The 25,738-nt window shown below is 46.2% G+C and overlaps 1 protein-coding gene across 4 annotated transcripts in view; it reads left to right on the top strand.

The window, feature by feature from the left end:
* FEZ1 (fasciculation and elongation protein zeta 1) overlaps nt 1-25,738 on the top strand; it is a 101,855-nt gene that overhangs the window by 35,764 nt on the left and 40,353 nt on the right. For all 4 annotated transcript variants that reach the window (XM_089659002.1, XM_089659001.1, XM_089659000.1 and 1 more), the window contains exons 3-4: nt 4,633-4,732; nt 17,867-17,953. In XM_089659002.1, the coding sequence (XP_089515128.1) occupies nt 4,633-4,732; nt 17,867-17,953 (187 nt within the window). The remainder of the gene's footprint in view (nt 1-4,632; nt 4,733-17,866; nt 17,954-25,738) is intronic.

Raw genomic sequence — 25,738 nt, 5'->3', positions numbered from 1 at the left:
CATTCTCACCTGATTGTCCTATGAGGCTGCAGGACTCCTGACACTCTGTCTGCACAGCACTGATTGGCCCTGTGTTGATCACATGCACCCTCCCAAGAAAAAAAAAAGAAGCTCTCTAGCAACACACACTGAATTGAGCATGTGCAGCTTGCCCCCAAGGCTCTGTTCTATCAGCAGCTGGATTGGGGACAGTAGACAGTAGTTTTCATTCTCTCCTGATTGTCCTATGAGGCTGCAGGACCCCTGACACTGTGTCTGCACAGCACTGATTGGTCCTGTGTTGATCACATGCACCCTCCCAAGAAAAAAAAAAAAGCTCTCTAGCAACACACACTGAATTGAGCATGTGCAGCTTGCCCCAAAGGCTCTGTTCTATCAGCAGCTGGATTGGGGACAGTAGACAGTAGTTTTCATTCTCTCCTGATTGTCCTATGAGGCTGCAGGACCCCTGACACTGTGTCTGCACAGCACTGATTGGCCCTGTGCTGACCACATGCACCCTCCCAAGAAAAAAAAAAAAAAGCTCTCTAGCAACACACACTGAATTGAGCATGTGCAGCTTGCCCCCAAGGCTCTGTTCTATCAGCAGCTGGATTGGGGACAGTAGACAGTAGTTTTCATTCTCTCCTGATTGTCCTATGAGGCTGCAGGACCCCGACACTCTGTCTGCACAGCACTAATTGGCCCTGTGCTGACCACATGCACCCTCCCAAGAAAAAAAAAAAAAAGCTCTCTAGCAACACACACTGAATTGAGAATGTGCAGCTTGCCCCCAAGGCTCTGTTCTATCAGCAGCTGGATTGGGGACAGTAGACAGTAGTTTTCATTCTCACCTGATTGTCCTATGAGGCTGCAGGACCCCTGACACTGTGTCTGCACAGCACTGATTGGCCCTGTGCTGACCACATGCACCCTCCCAAGAAAAAAAAAAAAAAGCTCTCTAGCAACACACACTGAATTGAGAATGTGCAGCTTGCCCCCAAGGCTCTGTTCTATCAGCAGCTGGATTGGGGACAGTAGACAGTAGTTTTCATTCTCACCTGATTGTCCTATGAGGCTGCAGGGCCCCTGACACTCTGTCTGCACAGCACTGATTGGCCCTGTGTTGATCACATGCACCCTCCCAAGAAAAAAAAAAAGCTCTCTAGCAACACACTGAATTGAGCATGTGCAGCTTGCCCCCAAGGCTCTGTTCTATCAGCAGCTGGATTGGGGACAGTAGACAGTAGTTTTCATTCTCACCTGATTGTCCTATGAGGCTGCAGGACCCCTGACACTCTGTCTGCACAGCACTGATTGGCCCTGTGTTGATCACATGCACCCTCCCAAGAAAAAAAAAAAAAAGCTCTCTAGCAACACACTGAATTGAGCATGTGCAGCTTGCCCCCAAGGCTCTGTTCTATCAGCAGCTGGATTGGGGACAGTAGACAGTAGTTTTCATTCTCACCTGATTGTCCTATGAGGCTGCAGGACCCCTGACACTCTGTCTGCACTGCACTGATTGGCCCTGTGTTGATCACATGCACCCTCCCAAGAAAAAAAAAAAAAGCTCTTTAGCAACACACACTGAAGGCTCTGTTCTATCAGCAGCTGGATTGGGGACAGTAGAAAAAGGGGAGGATCAGAGAAGACAAGATCAAACAGACTTTTTACATAATGCCTAGGATTAACCCCTTAGGTTCCACAGTGATAATAAGCATGCTTTACTGCATATACAGACTTTTATCCTGGGTTCACACTGATGCGGTGCGGAATTCACAGTGTTTTCAGTGCGAATTCCGCACCGCATCAAAATCGCACCCCGTTTGTGTGAACCACTGTGGGTGTGCATGTTAAGTGAACAACACCAAAATGTGGTGCGATGTGCAGAAATGGAGCGCATAGGTGTGAATACCCGTGTGATCTGATTCTAGTGCAGACCCAAAAAAGGGTCCTGCATGTTTTTGGTGCAGGTGCGCAAATCATATGCGATTTGTGTGCGATGCGATCGGAGCCAAACATTTTGTATGGCTCAAATCGCACCGCTCCAGCACCAAAAAGGTGCAGGACCCTTTTTTTCACACCCAGGCGATCCGATTCTTCACATCGCACCTCATTTTGCAGACCACTTTCAGGGTGTTGTTAACTTAACATACACACCCACAGCGGTTCGCATGAACGGGGTGCGATTCTGAAATGAGAAATTCGCATTGAAATGCTGCAAATTCATCACCGCATCGGTGTGAACCTGGGATAAAAGTCTGTATATGCAGCTTATTATGACTGTGGATCTTCCTGTAATAAAGACCGCTCACTGCTGCCTTCTCTCCTTGTGCAGGGTGACTGGTCTTGTCTCCGCCCACTTATGTCGTTTTCTGCAATCTGCAGAGGGTGGAGCTGCTGGGCACCTCCCACAGCTTTGCACTCAGCACAAGGTAACAACTGGGCATTTGGTGCACACCAAGTGGCTATATATTTTCTGTGGCTATTGAGGAATATATTTAAATAAAAGTTTTTCTTGGACAAAAGTTTAGCTTTAAAGCATTACTAAACCCACAACAGTTAGCCCGGGTTCACATATATGCGGTGCGGTACATCGCATGTGATTCGCACAGGAACTGCACTGCATTCCTGTGCAAATCACATGCAATTTGTGTGCGGTGCGATCGGAGCCATACACTTTGTATGGCTCAAATCGCACTGCACCTGCACCAAAAACGCGCAGGACCCTTTTTTGGGTCCGCACTAGAATCGGATCACATGGGTATTCACACCCATGCGATCCGATTCTGCACATCGCACCGCATTTTATGGACCGATTTCGGGGTGTTGTTAGCTTAACATACACCCCCGCAGCGGTTCGCATGAACGGGGTGTGATTCTGATGCGGTGCAGAATTCGCACAGAAAAAGCTGCAAAATCCGCACCGCATCAGTGTGAACCCGGGCTAACTGTGAGACCTTCTATAGACAGGTTTATGCCTTTCCTAATCATGTCCAATCAACTGAATATCCCACAGGTGGGCTCCAATCAAGTTGTGGAAACATCTCAAGGATGATCAGGGGGAACAGGATGCACCAGAGTGTCATGGCAACAGAGGCTAATGCAGGCCATAGATGGGTCGAAAATCGGCTGATTTTTCGGCCGAAAATAAAATCGGCCAATTTTCAGATCGTTAGTGGGCTAAATGTTCAGCCGTTTTTCTGTATTTTGGCAGATTTTTTTTATCGGTAAAGCTGGAAAAAATCGGACGTTTTTGCCGATCGGCCGATTTTCGCGGCAATGATGGGCAAATCGGCCGATCTTTTACCGATAAAAAAATCTGCGCATGAGCCGTGACCTGCAAGAGGAAGACAAAAAGAAGAAGAGGATGAAGAAGAAGAGGAAGAAGGAGAAGGGGAAGAGAAGAAGAGGATGAAGAAGAAGAAGAGGATGGAGAAGAAGAGGATGAAGAAGAAGAGGAAGAAGAAGAAGAAGAAGAGGATGAAGAAGAAGAGGATGAAGAAGAAGAAGAAGAAGAGGATGAAGAAGAAGAGGATGAAGAAGAAGAGGAAGATGAAGAAGAGGATGAAGAAGATGAAGAAGAGGATGAAGAAGAAGAAGAGGATGAAGAAGAAGAAGAGGATGAAGAAGAAGAGGAATTCCAGTCCAGCAAAAAGTGTCCCTGCAGAGAGCTCCGCTATTTCTTTGACAGTTCCTTGACATTTATAGCGGCTGCAACAATGTATCTATTTGTTTCCGAATAAAAACATCTGTATCCTAAATGGATACAAATAGATACATTGTTGCAACCGCTATAAATGTCAAGGAACTGTCAAAGAAATAGTGGAGCTCTCTGCAGGGACACTTTTTGCCGGCTGTAGACGGGATGAAAATCGGCCGATTTTTTTTTACCGTTGCTGGTAATGTCGGCCGCTTGAACGACCGATTTTTTGTTTTTTTAAAGAAAAATCGGCCGATTTTCGACCTGTCTATGGCCTGCATTAGCTGGATATTTTGCGCCCAGGGACGAATGGCCACCTCATGACATCCCCCCCATCCCCCGCTTCATATGATCCCTGTAGAAACCCCCCCCCATCCCGATCACATTTCCCCCCCCTTCATCCATGGCACTACTCACCCGGCTCGGCTCTCCCCTCGTCCCCTCCTGCGCATGCCCGGCTCACTGCCCTCCTCTCCCGGCGGCTCCTCTCTCCTCTCATAACTCACTGTGGATGGCAGACGTATCAGATGACACGTCTGCTGCAGCCGCTGCAGTGATCTTGTGACCTCATTTTGGCACCCCTGTACCTTGGCGCCCGGGTAAATATGTACCCCCCCTGCCCCCCCTAGCTACGCCTCTGCATGGCAAAGGCTGGGAATACTTATGTACATGGGTTTTTTTTTTCGTTTTTTAAATTTTAATAAATTGCAAAGATTTCAAAACGAACTTCTTTCACGTTGTCATTATGGGGTACTGTTTGTAGAATGTTGAGGAAAAAAAATGAATTGAATCCATTTTGGAACAAGGCCGTAACATAAAAAAATGTGGCACAAGTGAAGCGCCGGGAATACTTTCTGGATGCGCTGTATCTCTACACTGACATCATTATGTGGCCTCCAGGGTAAGGCAGGCCCTTCCGCCATGCACTGACAAGTGTCTTTCATTCCCAGGGTCTGGGACGCCCTCACGGATAACTACATCCCGATAAATGGTGACAAATGGAGAGAGCACAATGAAGAGCTACTGAATGGGAACTTGTCTGATTCCGAGGTATTTCCATTTTTTTTGCATTATATATGTTGTTAGAAAATTATTTACCGGCCTTTGCTGGTGATTCATATTATTTGAAGGTTGGAAATTTGCAGAAAGAAAATGTTCTTTTTTCTTTATCAGCCTTCTGTTTTCTTGTCTAGTCTCCCATTGTTTATTGACCAGTCACAATGCTCTCTCAGATTAGCACTGCGGCTCTTGCGGTAGCATCTACCCCAAGTGGTTCCATTGTGTGTATATTGTGTATGGCCATAGATGGGGCAACCGTTTATAAAAGCAAGGCCTGATATGTGAATGATTTAAGCCGGCCATAGATGGCTTGAATCTTGACTGATTCAGTAAGGTCCAGCTGAGATTCGAACCATCCAGGGCAGGGGTGGACTGATAACTCCCTGGGCAATAGGGGATCATGGGGCCCCTGTGTCCTCTCCCACACTCAAACCACACCCAAAAAAGCCTATGAAAGGTACCAGGGGCATCTCATGGGGCCCCCTACTGACCCTGGACCCTCGGGCAATGCCCGAGTGCCCGAATGGTCAGTTCACCCCTGATACAGGGGCGTACCAAGGCAGGTGATGGGGGTGCGTGCTGCACCGGGTGACACCTATTGCACGGGGTGACACCGGACCCGCTCCACGAAAAGGTAAGTTTTAAAGCAAGTCGACGATCCCCGCAGAATGATACTAAAAAACGCGAATGCAGAAAAACGCGGGAAAACGCCGCTAAATGCTAATGCAAAAAAAAGCCCGGAAAAATTCACGTTTTTAATGTGACTTTAGACAGCTAACGTTACCATTGTTCTCAAAATGTCCCGTGTGCATGAGGGCTAAGGGGAAGCAGTAGCATTTAGAAAAGGTTTTCTAATGTTTTCACCCAGCAAAAGCTGGCTTGGACCATGGTCATCTCCAGGGCCGTACTGACCATTCAGAAACTTGGGCACTGCCCGAGGGCCCGGGGTCAGTAAGGGGCCCCATGAGATGCCCCTGGTACATTTCATAGGCTTTTTTGGGTGTGGTTTAAGTGTGGGCGAGGACAAAGGGGCCCCATGATCTCCTATTGCCCGGGGGCCCCATGAGTTGTCAGTCCGCCCCTGGTCATCTCAAATCTTTGAACATTTTTAGACTTTCTAAAGGGTAATTCCACTTTTGTGGGAAAAAAATAACAAATAAAAAATTATAATCAAGTGTATACAATAGCTACACAAACCATATTGTAATTGAGTGATATTAAAAATTGCCTTTCCTTTTCAATTTTCTATTAAAAACAGTGCAATATGGGCACCCTAGAGGCATTCAATACACAGTTGGTGTACAGAACGCCCCCCCCAAAAATGTCATTTTCTGCTTGTGTGATTGGCTCACTGATGTTTCCAGAAGTCTGCACTGAGATACAAGTTGGATTTTAGGCATCCTCTGCAACAAAAATGTTGGTTTTGGTGAGATACCTCCAAAGGGTAAATTGCTTTTATGGATGCAGACCCCGCAACTTTCATTATTAAAAGGCTGGGCGTGCATCAGCTGATTAATAATGAAAAAGTCACTTCCTTCTGAGATTCACTCTGCATACAACAAGCAGCTTTTTCTTCAGAAAATCAGAAACGGGTAGGAATCTGCAACATGGTTTGTAAAAATCTTAGCATTGTACATAGATCACCCAGAGGGGTTTGTTTTATTTTAGACAATAGTAGAGTTGTGAGGGGTACACATGGGTTCTCATTTCATTCAATCCAGTGGGCTGAACAACAAAAATAGGAGAGGTCGCCGTACTAACTAAGCAATGTTAGTGCAGCGATCTTCCCCTCGGAGCTATTACATTCGGATGGGGAGCTGCCCTCCCCACCAGAAAACATTGATCAGTGCCTACAGCTATTGGCTGATCGGATGTGGGTTTTCCAGCATGCCGGTTTGATAAAAGCTGGTTGTTAGAATGGCCTGTTGGAGAAAGAGATTGGGATGTCAGTTTGAAGGCCAGCTCTGTATCTTCTTTAAATTGAATGCTAAAGGAGGAAGGGGGGTGGGGTCTTATATAATCAATAAAAGTGTGTCTTGTAACAGTAATTTGCTTAGTTTGATATTCATCCCTCAAATCAATACTTCAGTGAGCCTCAGCCAATGGCTTAAAATGAGGAGTCTCTGTCTTCATGTGTATCACGTGTACACTATTTCTTGTATCATGGAGCTTGGAGACCTATCACATCAACTGTTGTTGCCTCCCAACATGGCTTCCTTGACTGGAGTTGTAATTGATGATTTATTATGGTGGATCCCGGGGCTTTTTTTTCCCTCAGAGAATAGGTGCAGCAACTCCCCCTTCTCTGCCCCCATTCCCACCTCCGAGCACCGTACTTTGATTCCACCCCTTACCCACCTCCCAGTACCGCTCATTTTAGAGAATATTATTACTATTACTACGAGTTTATATAGCGCCAAAGGGTTTGCTCAGCGCTGTACAATAGGGGGGGACAATACATGGCACAGTACAACAAAGACAGACAGCGTACGAGGGGTAAGAGGGCCCTACTCTTACGAGCTTACAATCTCGGAGGGAGGGGGTAAAGGTACAGTAGGAAGTGGCTGGGGGGGATGGAGTGGTAGGAGGAATGAGGGAGGATGGCCGTTAGGTGAGGGTGGGGTAGGCTTCCCTGAAGAGATGGGTTTTGAGGGAGCGCCTGAATGTGAATAGAGAAGGCGACAGTCTGATGGATTGGGGCAGTGAGTTCCAGAGGATGGGGGAGGACCTGGAGAAGTCCTGCAGTCGTGCATGGGAGGAGGAGACCAGGGAGCAGGATAGAAGGAGGTCCTGTGAGGAGCGAAGGGTACGGGTAGGGTGGTACCTGGTGATCAGATTGGTGAGGTAGTCAGGGGCAGTGTTGTGAACGGCTTTGTAGGTCAGGGTAAGGAGTTTAAATTTGATGCGTTGGGCAATCGGGAGCCAGTGGAGGGAGAGGCAGAGGGGGGTGGCAGAGGTGGAGCGGGTGGTAAGGTGGATGAGTCTGGCAGCTGAGTTCAGGATGGTCTGGAGCGGGGAGAGCCTGCACTTGGGTAGGCCAGTGAGGAGGGAGTTGCAGTAGTCAAGGCGTGAGATGATGAGGGAGTGTACTAGAAGTTTGGTGGTGTCTGGGGTGAGGAAGGAGCGGATCTTGGCAATGTTGCGAAGATGGAGCCTGCATGTGTTTGTGAGTGATTTGACATGCGGTTGGAGGGAGAGGTTCGCGTCAAGAATGACGCCAAGGACTTTGGCTTGCGGGGCGGAAGTGATAGTGGAGTTGTTGGTGATGATGGATAGGATGGGGGGGGGGTGTGGGCAGGGGGAAAGACGAGAAGCTCGGTTTTGGAGAGGTTAATCTTGAGGAAATGTAGCGACATCCAGTCTGAGATGTCATTTAGGAGGTGAGTGATGCGGGCGGAGATAGTGGGGGTGAGGTGAGGGGTGGAGAGGTAGATTTGGGTGTCGTCAGCATAGAGGTGATAGTTGAAGCCGTGAGATTGTATGAGTTTGCCCAGGGAGGAGGTGTAGATGGAGAAGAGAAGGGGTCCAAGGACAGAGCCTTGGGGGACCCCAACAGAGAGGGGGAGGGAGGGGGAGGTGGCACCATTGTAGGTGACACTGAAGGAGCGTCGGGATAGGTAGGATGAGAACCAAGAGAGAGCAGCATCTCCGATGCCAAGGGAGAGTAGTTTATTAAGAAGGAGGGGGTGGTCAACTGTGTCGAAGGCCGCAGAGAGGTCCAGGAGAAGGAGGACAGAGTAGTCACCCTTGGCTTTGGCGTTGAGTAGGTCGTTAGTGATTTTGAGGAGGGCGGTTTCAGTGGAGTGTAGGGGACGGAAGCCGGACTGTAGAGGGTCAAGGAGGTTATTGTCAGTAAGGTGGGAGCTTAGGCGATCGTAGACTAAGCGTTCAAGGAGCTTGGAGGTGAGTGGCAGCAGGGAGATGGGTCTGAGGTTGTTGGGGTCCGCGGGATCCAGGGAGGGCTTTTTGAGGATGGGGGTGATATGCGCGTGCTTTAGGGGGGAGGGGAATACGCCAGTAGAGAGGGAGAGATTGAAGATGTGGGTGAGGGAGCGGATGAGGGAAGAGGGGGGTGACCGGAGGAGTTGAGAGGGGATAGGGTCCAGGGGGCAGGTAGTGAGGCGGGCTTTTGAGAGGACTTTGGCGACTTCCTCAGTAGTGACAGGGCTGAGGGAGTGCAGTGCGGGGGGGGTTATGGTGGGCGGGGCATTGGGAGAGGAGGGGGGCAGTGCGGTTGTGAGGGCAGAGGAGGGGGGAGATGAAGGGGTGACGGGGGCGAGGAGGCTAGGTGGGGAGGTAGATTGCAAGTTGACGATGTCCTTACGGATAGCGTCAATCTTGTTGTGGAAATGGGTGGCAATTTCGTGGGCGGTGAGAGAGGTACTGAGTGGAGGAGGGGGGGGGGGAGAGCAGGGAGTTGAAGGTGGAGAAGAGTCGGCGGGGGCAGGAGGAGAGGGTGTTTATTAGGTTAACAAAGTAGGCCTGCTTGGCGGCGTGGAGGGAGGAGGTGTAGATAAGAAATGCAGATTTGTAGAGGGAGAATGTATGAGGGGACCTGGTTTTGCGCCACAGTCTCTCCAGTGCGAATACAGAGCCAAGTATCATTTTGTGGTTCAATCCAGTGGGCTGAACAACAAAAATCTGAGAGGTTGCTGTACTAACTAAGCAATGTTAGTTTCTGTCTTCATATGTATCACGTGTACACTATTTCTTGTATCATGGAGCTTGGAGACCTAGCACATCAACTGTTGTTGCCTCCCAACTTGCCTTCCTTGACCTGAGTTGTAATTGATGATTTATTATGGTGGATCCCAGGGTTTTTTTCCCTCAGAGAATAGGTACAGGAACTCCCCCTTCTCTGCCCCCATTCCCACCTCCGAGCACCGTACTTTGGTTCCACCCCTTACCCACCTCCCAGTACCGCTCATTTTAGAGAATACAGAGCCAAGTATCATTTTGTGGTTCAATCCAGTGGGCTGAACAACAAAAATCTGAGAGGTTGCTGTACTAACTAAGCAATGTTAGTTTCTGTCTTCATGTGTATCACGTGTACACTATTTCTTGTATCATGGAGCTTGGAGACCTAGCACATCAACTGTTGTTGCCACCAAACATGGCTTCCTTGACTGGAGTTGTAATTGATGATTTATTATGGTGGATCCCAGGGCTTTTTTTCTCAGAGAATAGGTTCAGGAACTCTCCCTTCTCTGCCCCCCTTCCCACCTCCGAGCACCGTGCTTTGGTTCCACCCCTCTTACCCACCTCCCTACTGCTTATTTTAGAGAATACAGAGCCAAGTATCATTTTGTGGTTCTAAGTAACTTGTATGGAATATGTTAATGATAAGAAGAAAAACAGTAAAATAGATCCCCCACAGCTAGCAACAACCCCCCCCCCCCAGCAACAATGGACAGCCACAATAAATTTACCATTCTAGCAACAATAGACCCCAGCAGTAACAGCAGATCTCCCAGCAGCCAGCATCAATTGACTCTTCAGCAGCCAGCAACAATCGACTCTTCCATCAATAGTAGATCCCTTCAAGCAACAATAGCTCCCACAACAGCAATAAGAGACCCCCTCAGCAATAATAGACAACCAAGCAAAAACAGATCCCCAGCAACCAGCATCAACAGAACTTCTAGCACACAACTGACCCCCCATCAGCAACAGATTCCACACCAGCAACAGTAGACCACCAAGCAGATATAGATCCCTTCCAGTGACAATAGATGCCCCAGCAACCAGCATCAACACACCTTCCAGCACACTCCAGCATCCCTTGCCATTACATACATTCAGTGCTGGAGGTACCGGAACTACATTCCCTTACGCTCCAGCTGAAAAAAAGCCCTGGTGGATCCAACGTCAAGGTGGATTGTGTGTGCAGGTTGAGTGCCTAGAATTCTCTCTAGTGTAGCTCCTAAAACACCAACATGGTGCAAGACTGTTATCAAAGAGTGATAAATGTGGCGAGCAATTTACTATCACCTTCCAGTTTGGCAGACTAAACATTTCATAGGGCTGCCATTAGCTGGATAGATAAAACCCACACAATGTTGGAATTGTATTTGGAATCAGGCACTAGAGGGGTGAGGCCTGTCATCAAGTCAATGCCAAAAGCTGTGTCCATGTCATCCACCCACACACTCACATTCACTTTCAGTCATTACCGAAAGTCTTGCAAAGAGGTGTCCTGCAGTAGTGGAGGTCTAGGCCAACCTTTATCAACCATTTTGGTCCAGAGGAACCCCTAAAATATTTCAGGTCTCAAGGAAATCTTGTTAAAACCAGTTCATCAGGGGTCATTGGGAAGAATGTCCCTTACACTGGTGGTCAGTGTGCCACCCTTCCAGATAGAAAGATCATTGGTGTAAGGCTGTTGGCTTTACCAGGTGGTGATGGCCCTGGACCTATGCAGACATCTTTAGATGGGTGGTCACTCGACCACAACTTAAGGAGCAGCCTCTGGAGGAACCGCAGGATTCTACGGAACCCTGGTTGAGAATGGCTGGTCTAGGCTGTCAGAGCTGAAGTTTGGGGGGGGGGGGGATTACTAAAACTAGAAAGTGCAAAATGTGGTGCAGCTCTGCAACAAACCAATCAACTTCCAGGTTTCATTTTCAAAGCTGAAGTTAGAATCTGGTGAGGCTCTGCATTGTAGCCAATTAGTTTCTAAGTGTTCCAGTTGTAGTAAATCCCCCCCCCCCCCGTGAGTCCTTTGCATAGAGGGGGGATTTAATACACTCTTACCTAGGTAGGTAGAAGGCTGAAAAAAGATTTTCCAGGAACTCAGCCATGGCATCAGCACTTTATAAGTGTGTTTTGCTGTTATAGCTGCACCCAGGGCCGGAACAAGGGGTGAGCGGGAGGGGCGGTTGCCATGAACTCAATAGTTTACAAGGACACAGGGGCCCCATGATCCCCTATTGCCCGGGGGCCCCATGAGTTGTCAGTCCGCCCCTGGGGGTGACTTCCTTCTTTTACAAGGCTGACAGGAGTATCGACAGCGGCAGTGCTTTTGACAAGCGAGAGACTTCCTGGTGTAGGATCCCCAAAGCTTGGACATTATGGAGGGGGTGCAGTTTGGCATCTTTGCCCTGGGTGCTGGATGGCCTTGTCCCGGCACTGGGTGCACCTGAATTTTTAGAGACTTTTGGTGAAGCAAGTTGTATAAAATATAGTTTATGGATAATTTAGTGCTTTCTAGTGGGAACAGCTTCACGTACACAGAAAAAAAAGCCAATTCTCTTGCTCTTCAATGACTAAAGGCGGAAAGATCCATCTTTGTAAATGTATCCTCATAAGACATCCGTCCATTGCTCAGGTGTATTATCAGTCATTTCTGCATAATGTAGATGTTGTTTATTGCCGTCTCTCTTTGGATTGCTCTCTCAGACACTCGCACAGTTCTAGGGGGAATTCTACAAATGGTATGTAATGGGCAGAGTTTCTCGTGTAAGAGCCGGATGTTTCTTGTACGCTGACCTTGCAAACAAAAACCTTTTACTGGAAGACGCTGAATCGGATCATGAAATCACGTTAATGCTGAGCAGACGGAAAAGAGTTAAAAAAGGGGATACTTTGCATTCATTCTTAAAATGAGATAAACATACACTGATCAGCCACAACATGATGACCACTGACCGGTAAAGTGAATAACATTGATTATCTTCTTACAATGGCATCTAAAGCATGAGAGCAACTTGAAGGGCAAATTGTAATGGCTAGACTACTGGGGCAGAGCGGCTCCAAAACTGCAGCTCTTGTGGAATGTTCCCGGTTAAGACCAAGCAAAAGTGGTCCAAGGAAGGAAAACTGGCGAAGCAGCAACTGGTTCATGGGCAGCCAAGGTTCATTGATGCACATGGGAAGTGAAGGCTGACACATGGGGGTTTATTTACTAAAGCTGGAGAGTCCAAAATCAGACTCCCTTCTGCATAGAAACCAATCAGCTTCCAGGTTTCATTGCCAAAGCTTCATTGAACAAGCTGAGGTTAGAACCTGATTGGTTTCTATGCAGAAGGGAGTCTGATTTTGGACTCTCCAGCTTTAGTAAATAAACCCCATGTAGTCCGATCCAAATGAAGAGCTACTGTAGCTCAGCAGTCAAGGTGTCCATGCTGACCCTTGTCCACAGCCAAAGGCATCTACAATGGGCACATGAGCGTCAGAACCAGTACCATGGAACAATGGAAGAAGGTGGTCTAGTCTGATGAATCACGTTTTTTCTTTTACTTCATGTGGATGGCTGTATGTGTGTGTGTGTCGTTTACCTGAAGAAGAGATGGCACCAGGATGAACTATGGGGTGTCCACTTAATGGAGGCCCCACCTCGCAACTTACAGGACTTAAAGGACCTGCTACTGACAGCTTGGTGCCAGATACCACAGCGTGCATTCAGAGGTCTAGTGGTGTCCATGCCTTAACTAGTCAGGGCTGTTTTGTTGGCAAAAGGGGGGCCTATTTAACATTAGATGGGTAATAATGAGGTATTGTCTGATACAAGATGCGAAAGAAGTTGGTCACCGCCCCGGTCTATAACTGGATTTTACAGCAGTGAACATGGGCAGGCATTGCACATAAAACTACTAAAACTACCCAGTTCAACTTGCCAGCCAGCCCCAGTCTAAAAATTGCTTTTTTTCAGCAAGGAACATGGATAGGTATCACTTATCAAAAAGGGGGTTAAGATAGCCAGTTCAACTTGCCAGCCAACAACCAAATTAACCTGTCTAACAATATGCGTTATAACGACAGGTTAATTTGGTTGTTGGCTGGCAAGTTGAACTGGCTATCTTAACCCCCTTTTTGATAAGTGATACCTATCCATGTTCCTTGCTGAAAAAAGCCATTTTTAGACTGGGGCTGGCTGGCAAGTTGAACTGGGTAGTTTTAGTAGTTTTATTGTCTGATACAAGCCCACATCGCTAAATACTATGAATCAGGAGCGGACTGACAACTCATGGGGCCCCGGGCAATAGGTGATCATGAGGCCCCTGTGTACTTGGCCAAACTCAAAAAAGCCTATGAAAAAGGTACCAGGGGCATCTCATGGGGCCCCCTACTGACCCCAGGCCCTCGGGCAGTGCCCGAGTTTCCAAATGGTCAGTCCGCCCCTGGTGTAGTCTTCTGCTGCTGTAGCCCATCTGCTTCAAGGTTCACCATGTTGTGCATTCAGAGATGGTATTCTGCATACCTTGGATGTAACGAGTGGTTAGTGCCCGAGTTTCCAAATGGTCAGTCCGCCCCTGCTATGAATGGTTCTAACAGTGACCCCCACCTTCCAACTTTGTGGGACTTTAATGGCAAAGATGCATAGATTAAAATGTTCACGTTGATCTTTATTTGGTATCAAAGTATAAAAAGTTAAACATCTAAAAATCACATATTGAAAAGGCTGTTTGTAGGTATCGTATTTACATCACCATCGCATCATATTTTTAGGTTTCACGTCGCAAGTGGTAGCAACGTATGTTGTTTTTATGTTATGTTTGAAGGTCATTTTGATTCGATCTATTGACTGTGTGAGTAGTAGACACATATTTATATACCTAATATTTATAAACATGTTCTAACTATAGTATATATGTTCCAGGGGCGGACTGACAACTCATGGGGCCCCCGGGCAATAGGGGATCATGGGGCCCCTGTGTCCTTGCCCAAACTCAAAAAAGCCTATGAAAAAGGTACCAGGGGCATCTCATGGGGCCCCCTACTGACCCCGGGCCCTTGGGCAGTGTTTCTAGGGTTTCTAGAGGAGTTTTTTTAGCTGTAAAAACACACTAATGCTCAAAAAACGCGGCAAAACACAGTAAAATGCTGTAAACCGCTGCAACTGGCTTTTTTGGACTTTTTTTTTTACCCCCCCACAAATTTTTTTTTTGGTAAAAAAGAAAAAAGCTAAAAAACGTTACCAACGTTATCAAAACGTCCCTTATGCATGGAGCCTCATGTTGTCACCCCCTGCACAGTTTTCCCTGAGGAAGGCGTTTATTTACTCTGAAACGTATCAGTTTTTAAAAAACTCTGTAACCCAAAACTATAATGGTAACTATGATACCTACAAACAGCTTTTACAATATGTGATTTTTATATGTTTGACTTTTTATATTTTGCTACCAAATAAAGACCAATGTGAACATTTTATTCTATTATTATTATTATACAGTATTTATATAGCGCCAGAAAGTTTGCTCAGCGGTATACAGAGTAGTGGGGGACAGTACATGAGACAATACAGTAACAAAACAGTATCTATTATTCTATGCATCTTATTCTTTACCATTAAAGTCCCACAAATTTGGGGGGGGGGAGTCACTTTTAGAACCATTCACAATATTAGATGGGTGGTCATAATGTTATGGTGGATGGTCACAATGTAATGGCAGATCGGTGTATACTTGTAGCCAATAAGAGACATTTTATGTTCTAGGGCAGGTATCCGTAAATGGCGGACCGCGTCATTGACCCATCATGACTGTCGCAGTCACACCATTTAGAGGCCAGTTCTTTTCCCCAGCCTCCGCTTCTATCATTCTCGTAGCAGAGCAGAGAGCGGGAGGCACAGCAGCACTGGATGGACAGCGGGAGTGGGAATTTTCTTAGTCAACCAGCAGGTGATTGGTTGCTAGGACTCAGGGTGAGGGTGGTGATTTGAACGGGCACAGTGCTGTGACAGGGGGGTGATATGAAGGGGGCAGAGGACATTATTGCTGGGGGGGGGGGGTAGGTTATATGCAAGGGGGCAGGGGAGGACACTACTGTGGAGGGTAATGTGAAGGGGGAAGAGAACACTACTTTTGGGGGGGGGGAGGGGTGCTGTGAATAGGGGCAGTGCTGTGTGTGATTTAAAGTGGGACAGAGGACACTCCTGTGTCTGGGTAGGGTAAGGAGCTTGTGATGTGAAGGGGTGCATTGCTGTGTGTGTGGGGGGGGGGGAGTAATGTGAAGGGGTCAGTGAGCACCACTTTGGGGTGTGATGAGGGGGGCAGAGAGCACTACTGGGGGGGGTGATGTGAAGGGGGGCAGTGCTGTGTGGGAGAGTGTGTGATGTAAAGCGGCACAGAGGACACTCCTGGGGGGGGGGCAGAGGGCAAGTGCATTGCTGTGGGGATGGGGGGGGGGGTTGAGTAATGTGAAGGGGTCAGTGAGCACCACTTTGGGGTGTGATGAGGGGGGCAGAGAGCATTACTGCAGGGGGGGGTTGATGTGAAGGGGTGCATTGCTGTGGGGGGGGGGGAGTAATGTGAAGGGGTCACTGAGCACCACTTTGGATGTGATGAGGGGGGGAAGAGAGCACACTGGGGGGGGGGTGATATGAAGGGGGGCAGTAATGTGAAGGGGTCAGTGAGCAGCACTTTGGATGTGATGAGGGGGGAAGAGAGCACTACTGGGGGGGGGGGTGATGTGAAGGGGGGCAGTAATGTGAAGGGGTCAGTGAGCAGCACTTTGGATGTGATGAGGGGGGAAGAGAGCACTACTGGGGGGGGTGATATGAAGGGGGGCAGTAATGTGAAGGGGTCAGTGAGCAGCACTTTGGATGTGATGAGGGGGGAAGAGAGCACTACTGGGGGGGGGGGGTGATGTGAAGGGGGGCAGTGCTGTGGGGGAAGTAATGTGAAGGGGTCAGTGAGCACCACTTTGGGGTGTGATGAGGGGGGCAGAGAGTACTACTGGGGGGGGGGGGTGATGTGAAGGGGGGCAGTGCTGTGGGGGGAAGTAATGTGAAGGGGTCAGTGAGCACCACTTTGGGGTGTGATGAGGGGGGCAGAGAGTACTACTGGGGGGGGGGGGTGATGTGAAGGGGGGCAGTGCTGTGGGGGGAAGTAATGTGAAGGGGTCAGTGAGCACCACTTTGGGGTGAGATGAGGGGGGCAGAGAGTACTACTGGGGGGGTGATGTGAAGGGGGGCAGTGCCGTGGAGAGAGTGGGATGTGAAAGGGGACAGAGGACACTACTGTGGGAGGGGTGAAGCAGGACAGAGGACAAAGCCGTCCACCATACTGTTCCAAACTACATCACTGACCTAATATCCAAGTACCGCCCAACACGCACACTCCGCTCCTCACAAGACCTCCTTCTCTCTAGTTCCCTGGTCTCCTCCTCCCATGCCCGCCTCCAGGACTTCTCCAGGGTGTCACCCATCCTCTGGAACTCCCTGCCCCAACCCATCAGATTATCACCTACTCTCCTCTCCTTTAGGCGCACCCTGAAAACCCATCTCTTCAGGGAAACCTACCCCACCCCCTGCTAACTTGCCGACCTCCTCCACTCTTCCTACCACTCCATCCCCCACAGATATCTCCTCCTGTGCCACCATCCCCTCCCTCCTAGATTGTAAGCTCGAAAGAGCAGGGCCCTCAATCCCCTCATGTTTTGCATTGTATTGGTATTGTTCTGTCACATGTTCTTTCCCCCTTTGTAATGTACAGAGCTGAGCGAACTATTGGCGCTTTATAAATACTGTATAATAATAATATAATAATACTGTGGGGAAGTTGGGGGGAAGTGATGTTAAGGGGTGCTGTGGGGGGGGGGGGTGATGATGTGGAGGGGACAGAGTACTGTGAAGGGAAATCTGTAATGTGTAGTGGGGTGTCTGTGATGTAAAGGGGGACTCTGATATGAGAGGGGAATGAGGACTCTGAGATAAGAACGAGATACTGGGGGGGGGGGGGGTGGCTGTGCTGTAAAGGATCTCAGTCATTGCACTACCATGTGATTTGGACCTTTTCCTGGAAGAAAATTGTACTGATCTGACTTCCGTGAATTTTAATTCAATATCCCTTATGGGAGGGGCACCATTATTCCTATTATACAATTATTATACAGTAAGTATCCATCAACCTGGGGTTGGTAAAAGTCTATAAAATTGTAGCTTTCAATGTATTTTCTTCTTCATCGGTTATCACGCTTCTTTCTAATGTTACAATGTATCAGACTGCATCACGCAGCTCTGACCTATGACTTTGTTTTATATAGAAACATAACATAAAAGAAAGATAAAAAAATCTGTGCAAGATCTTGTTTTTCTCCAAATGATGGTTTGGGGTGTAGACAATAGCTCTGTTGTACTGAGGATTGCTCTGCGATGAATAAAACCGTTCCATCATCTCATTCCAGTTCCATGAGAAGGAGGAGGAGGAGCTGAATGAAAAGAGTGAAAATGATTCCGGGATTAACGAGGAGCCATTGTTAACGGCAGACCAGGTAACAAGATGACACTTTTTTTAATTTTTGGCTTTGCGAAAGAATTAAATTTTTTGTTCACAGAAATTCACTGAGCTGATCTGTCAGTGGTTGGAAAAAGGAGATTATTATGTATAGCAACCCAACAATTATGTTACAGTTTTTATTGTTCGGCTTATCGTAGAAAAATGGAAACCAACTGATGTGGTCAGATACTTCCTCTGCACTTGTTTTCAGACTGGGCCCATTAAAAAGAATGTAGTGTGTAGTCCAGGGGCGGACTGACAACTCATGGGGCCCCCGGGCAATAGGGGATCATGGGGCCCCTGTGTCCTTGCCCAAACTCAAAAAAGCCTATGAAAAAGGTACCAGGGGCATCTCATGGGGCCCCCTACTGACCCCAGGCCCTCAGGCAATGCCCGAGTTTTCCAAATGGTCAGTCCGCCCCTGCTATGAATGGTTCTAACAGTGACCCCCCACCTCCCAACTTTGTGGGACTTTAATGGCAAATATGCATAGATTAAAATGTTCACGTTGATCTTTATTTGGTATCAAAGTCCAAATGGTCAGTCCGCCCCTGGTGTAGTCTTCTGCTGCTGTAGCCCATCTGCTTCAAGGTTCACCATGTTGTGCGTTCAGAGATGGTATTCTGCATACCTTGGTTGTAACGAGTGGTTATTTGAGTTACTGTCACCTTTCTATCATCTGGAACCAGTCTGCCCATTCTCCTCTGACCTCTGACATCAACAAGGCTCACAACTGCCACTCATTGGATATTTTCTCTTTTTCAGACCATTCTCTGTAAACCAATTGCTTTCTGTTCTCGGAACCCTTTCTCAGTAATAATGGTTTAATGTACCCCAGCCTGTTATTTTTAGTAATCATTACATGTATACCTTTTATGTAACGATAGGAAATGATTTTTGTTCCTCTTCTATTGCTCGGCATTCATGTTTGATGAATGGACTGTACAGCGATGAATAGGGACAGATCGTTCATTGTTTTCATTGTCATGCTTTGTGAGGAACATTTGGCTTCATTTTTAGCTTTTATGACTAGATTGAGTTCTGCTGCAAGCACCGGCGCTCGTGAAACGATTTGGCTAATTGCAATGCCCGTCCCAACTTGTGCGGCATCTTGGTGTATGTATGCCAACTCAGAGATCTGCATTGTGGGATGGAGACTTTATTGTATAGCAAAGTAAATGCCCAAAACAAACCATACATCAAAGGAGCACTTTACTCTCTCCGGGTTGAAAGGGAAGCGGCTATGCAGGTGAAATTCACATACAGCATGTTTGCCAGTTTATCTGATAAATGACTTTCAATTATGCAGTGGTGTCCTGAGGCAGGTACAGGGGTTGCGCGCCGCACTGGGTGACACTGGACCCGCTCCACGAAAAGGTAGGTTGTAAAGCAAGCCTACGATCCCTGCAGGATAGATCCCATCCATCCTGTGAGGATTGTCGGCTTTCTTTACAACTTACCTTTTCGTGGAGCGGGTACGGTGTCACCCCGTATAGGTTGCATGGATCAGATCTGTGGATTGGGGAGCACAATGGATCGGACTCCGATCCATTATGCTCAATCCGCAGATCCGAACCATTCTGTGAGGATCATCAGCATGCAACCTATACGGGGGTGACACCGGACCCGCTCCACGAAAAGGTAAGTTGTAAAGAAAGCCGACGATCCCCGCAGGATGGATCGGATCTGCAGATTGGGGAGCATAATGGATCAGAGTCTGATCCATTATGCTCAATCCACAGATCCGATCCATCCTGCGAGGATCATCGGCATGCAACCTATACGGGGGGTGACACCGGATCCGCTCCAAGAAAAGGTAAGTTGTAAAGAAAGCCGACGATCCACGCAGGATGGATTGGATCTGCGGATTGGGGAGTGTAATGGATCGGAGTCCGATCCATTGTGCTCAATCCGCAGATCCAATCCATTCTGTGGGGATCGTCGGGGGGTGACACACCAGGTGACACCAACCCTAGGGACGCCTCTGCAATTATGTACAACCAACCTCTACACAATCTGGCACATTTTACAGCTTTGGTACTTTTGGTAACTCCCTGAATCTTCTCCATTTTGATCTGTTTGAGGAGATGATACTGATTCCTTGCTGGAGGAGGAGAGGTGACATAAGAACTGCATCACTGAAACAGAAAATAAGTGATTCACCTGCCTGGCTGCTTAGTGTGGTAGGTGTGTGTAAATCACAAGACCAGAAGTACAAATGCTTCCAGATGTGAAACGGTAAACATATAGGGGGAGATTTACTAAAACTGGAGAGTTCAGAATCTGTTGCAGCTGTACATGGGAGCCAATCATCTTATAAGTTCAGCTTATTCAACTTTGACAGCAAAACTTTGAAGCTATATTGTTACATAGTTAATCTGGCTGAAAAAACAAAAGTCCATCCAGTTCAACCATAGAAAAAAAATAAGTTTTGATCCTATACCCACAGTTGATCCAGAGGAAGGCAAAAAAACCCAGCAAAGCATGATCCAATTTTGCTCCTGCAGGGGAAACAATTCCTTCCTGATTCCCCGAGAGGCAATCGGATATTCCCTGGATCAACTTTACCTATAAATGTTATATCCAGTTATATTCTGTGTATCCAAGAAAGAATCCAGCTCTTGAGGGAGTCTCTTCCACATTTTCACAGCTCTTACTGTGAAGAAAACTCTCCGTATTTGGAGATTAAATCTCTTTTCCTCCAGACGTAAAGAGTGCCCCCTTGTCCTCTGTGATGACCTCAGGGTGAATAAATCTACACCGTGTTCAGTATATGAACCACTGATGTATTTATACATGGAGATCATATCCCCCCTTATGTATTATACATGGAGATCATATCCCCCTTATGTATTATACATGGAGATCATATCCCCCTTATGTATTATACATGGAGATCATATCCCCCTTATGTATTATACATGGAGATCATATCCCCCCTTATGCATTATACATGGAGATCATATCCCCCCTTATATATTATACATGGTGATCATATCCCCCCTTATGTATTATACATGGAGATCATATCCCCCTTATGTATTATACATGGAGATCATATCCCCCCTTATGTATCATACATGGAGATCATATCCCCCCTTATGGATTATACATGGAGATCATATCCCCCTTATATATTATACATGGAGATCATATCCCCCCTTATGTATTATACATGGTGATCATATCCCCCCTTATGTATTATAAATGGAGATCATATCCCCCCTTATGTATTATACATGGAGATCATATCCCCCCTTATGTATTATACATGGTGATCATATCCCCCTTATGTATTATACATGGAGATCATATCCCCCCTTATGTATTATACCTGGTGATCATATCCCCCCTTATGTATTATACGTGGAGATCATGTCCCCCTTATGTATTATACATGGAGATCATATCCCCCCTTATGTATTATACATGGAGATCATATCCCCCTTATGTATTATACATGGAGATCATATCCCCCTTATGTATTATACATGGAGATCATATCCCCCCCTTATGTATTATACATGGAGATCATATCCCCCCTTATGTATTATACATGGTGATCATATCCCCCCTTATGTATTATAAATGGAGATCATATCCCCCCTTATGTATTATACATGGTGATCATATCCCCCCTTATGTATTATACATGGAGATCATATCCCCCCTTATGTATTATAAATGGAGATCATATCCCCCCTTATGTATTATACATGGTGATCATATCCCCCCTTATGTATTATACATGGTGATCATATCCCCCCTTATGTATTATACATGGAGATCATATCCCCCTTATGTATTATACATGGAGATCATATCCCCCCCCTTATGTATTATACATGGTGATTATATCCCCCCTTATGTATTATACATAGAGATCATATCCCCCCTTATGTATTATACATGGAGATCATATCCCCCCTTATGTATTATACATGGAGATCATATCCCCCCTTATGTATTATACATGGAGATCATATCCCCCTTATGTATTATACATGGAGATCATATCCCCCCCTTATGTATTATACATGGAGATCATATCCCCCTTATGTATTATACATGGAGATCATATCCCCCCTTATGTATTATACATGGAGATCATATCCCCCCTTATGTATTATACATGGAGATCATATCCCCCCTTATCTATTATACATGGAGATCATATCCCCCCTTATGTATTATACATGGAGATCATATCCCCCCTTATGTATTATACATGGAGATCATATCCCCCTTATGTATTATACGTGGAGATCATATCCCCCCTTATGTATTATACATGGAGATCATATCCCCCTTATGTATTATACATGGAGATCATATCCCCCCCCTTATGTATTATACATGGTGATTATATCCCCCCTTATGTATTATACATAGAGATCATATCCCCCCTTATGTATTATACATGGAGATCATATCCCCCCTTATGTATTATACATGGAGATCATATCCCCCCTTATGTATTATACATGGAGATCATATCCCCCTTATGTATTATACATGGAGATCATATCCCCCCCTTATGTATTATACATGGAGATCATATCCCCCTTATGTATTATACATGGAGATCATATCCCCCCTTATGTATTATACATGGAGATCATATCCCCCCTTATGTATTATACATGGAGATCATATCCCCCCTTATCTATTATACATGGAGATCATATCCCCCCTTATGTATTATACATGGAGATCATATCCCCCCTTATGTATTATACATGGAGATCATATCCCCCTTATGTATTATACGTGGAGATCATATCCCCCCTTATGTATTATACATGGAGATCATATCCCCCTTATGTATTATACATGGTGATCATATCCCCCCCTTATGTATTATACATGGAGATCATATCCCCCCTTATATATTATACATGGAGATCATATCCCCCCCCCTTATGTATTATACATGGAGATCATATCCCCCTTTTGTATTATACATGGAGATCATATCCCCCTTATGTATTGTACATGGTGATCATATCCCCCCTTATGTATTATACATGGAGATCATATCCCCCCTTATGTATTATACATGGAGATCATATCCCCCCTAATCTCCTCTTCTCAAGAGAGAATACATTTAGTTCCTCTAATCTTTCTGATTGGTGATTGTTTTCTGTACAAATCTGCATTAGATTCTGCACCATGCAATTTTAGTAAATATCCCAATACTGTATGTCTATTTACCTATCCGGAGTTGTGCATTAAGACTTTGTTAATATATTTGCATGTACAAATGCTTATATATAAATGGACCTATAGTTTAATGACAAATAAATTAAAGCTTATCTTCATCAGCAGTTTTAATAACATTATTTTAATGCAGAAAAAAAAAAGAATTAAATATGAATAAAAGCTGACCACTGTAAGCATCCCTGTCAGTGTTATATGGTTTGTCCCAACACCTGTAACTGAAACATGTTGCTGGACAGCTTGGTCCAGTAAATTGGAACTAACTCCATTTATGCTGTCCTACTAAAGGGTAGCTGACAGCTAGCTAAGGAAACTAACAGAAAAAGTGTTGTGTTTTATTCAAATTTGTATTTACTTCTGTGAATAATTCTGTAAAACTGCAATATAATGATATAAACTGAAGTTACAATATTCTTGTATATATGTCTCTCACAAATGCATGAAATTAACACATGTCTTGCAAACAGCTACATAATATGTAATCTGGATATATATGTGACTTTAACAAACACAACAAATGAACTTGCAGGCATATTTGTATCAAAGGGAGAATGGAGGACACCTTCACTTGTGTTCTTCAGGAAGCTAACATGGCTGCAGTGGTAGATGGAAAATCTTTATAAACAAGACACTCCTTATTCTTGATGAAAAAAAAACATATGCAGTTGCAGTGAACTCCCAATAGATGGCTCTCTACTCAACACAATGATATACAGAACACCATTAAACTTACATTCGCATCAACGGTCTGATGCCTCCGAGCTTCTTCGCCCTTGTAGGCATCTTCTCCCTGTCTTCCTCTGAAGGCCAGTCTTAAGCCATCTTGATTGGTCAGCATGGGATGATGTCACTTTTACGCAAGAGTGCAGTACCTGCCTGCTGGCAGTTTTTTAGTATCAGACTACAATTCCTCTTAAAAGCGGAGCTCCAGTTTCCCAATAAATACTATAGCTGATGACTTGTAATATAAGGACACTTACCTTTCCAGGGATCCAGTGCTGTCCTCGCCTAACCTGATTCTTTAATCCGCTTCGGGTCCAGGCATCCTAACTAAGGGAAACCGGCAGTAAAGCCTTGCAGCTTCACAGCCGATTTCCCACTGCACATGAGAGAGTCGCAAAGCGCTCTGTGAATGGTCTTGCAGTCTTCTGGGACCTGTGATTTGTCCCAGAAGCCTGCAAGGGAAGGAGGGGGGCTGAACTTCCTTTCAGATCACCAAGGTGATCCAACCAAAAGTTGAAGCAGATACCTGTCAAGACCAGTGGGCGGAGGGGTGGAGACCAAACTTTGCATATTCATGGAAGTCTGACCATGCAGGAGGCCTAGTAGTGTGGCAGATGGGCCCATAAATATAAGAGAGCTTAGTCAGCAGGGGAGTCTGGTGATCGGGTGGCAGATGGAGTGTTGAATACCAAGAGGCCTGGGAGGGGACCTCGGAGAAGAAGGTCTCTGCCTCCAGGCTGGATCTGAGGAGGAGGAGGAGGAAGTAAGGAGAAGAAGCTAAACAGGGAACTTTACTACAAGTCTTATCCAGAGGGTACGCTGCTCAGCATGGAACACTAGCATGGCTAAAAGGCCTGAAGCAGAAGTCTTATGGAAATCCACAGGATACAAGGGACTGTGTGAGTACCTGTACACCTCTCAGACATCTCTTGTGATAACTGGAGTAGTGACGGGTCCTCTTTATGGAGAATTCTGGGGTCTATTAGCCTCTGCCTTTTAAAGCATTTTGATCAAGCTAAGATTGGTTTGATGAGATACCTTCACAAGCCAGTAATGGCTTGTTTACATCTGAGGGAAACCGGAAGTGCCAAAATACTCATTGCTTCTGGTTTCTCAGACCATAGAGATGTTCAGGGACATTCTGGTTCTAGGTCATCTCTATGGTCAGTCAGCGGAACTTCAGGCTTCAGTCCTGGACTCTCTGGTGGGATGGGAGAGCCAGCCCGGGAAGATGGCTTGGGGGGGTTGCTCTTTTGCTGCCTGTAAAAGCAATCCAATGGCTAATCAGTCACTGGGATCGCTTTTACATGAAACAGCATTGCCAGACAAAACTGTTGATATTGAGATGATGCCTGCGTCTGCGAGCATCATCCTGGTGTAACCCTTTCAACCTGGAGACATGCGGGTATGTCTCTGAGGTGGAAGTGAACAACATTGCCTTTGACAGACGGGCATCCTACAGAACAATTATTATAAAGGATTTATATATTATTATTATTATACAGGATTTATGGCGCCAACAGTTTGCTCAGCGCTTTACAATATAACGGGAGACAATACAGCAACAATACAGTTCAATACAAGAGGGTTAGGAGGGCCCTGCTCCTTGGAGCTTACAATCTAAGAGGGAGGTGCTAGTGGTGCAAAAGGTAATAACTGTGGGGGATGGACTGGTAGGCGGAATAGAATATTCTGTTATTAGCTGAAGGCAGGATAGGCTTCCCTGAAGAGAGAGGTTTTCAAAGATCGACCTAAAAGTGAGCAGAGCAGGCGATAGTCTGATAGATTGGGGTAGAGAGTTCTAGAGGATGGGGTAGGCTCTGGAGAAGAAGTCCTG

This window comes from Staurois parvus, unplaced genomic scaffold (genome assembly GCF_062004578.1).
Source record: "Staurois parvus isolate SC_StPar_1 unplaced genomic scaffold, SC_StPar_1.0 ptg001122l, whole genome shotgun sequence".
NCBI classification, from domain to species: domain Eukaryota; kingdom Metazoa; phylum Chordata; class Amphibia; order Anura; family Ranidae; genus Staurois; species Staurois parvus.
This window is presented reverse-complemented; position numbering and strand designations above follow the sequence as displayed.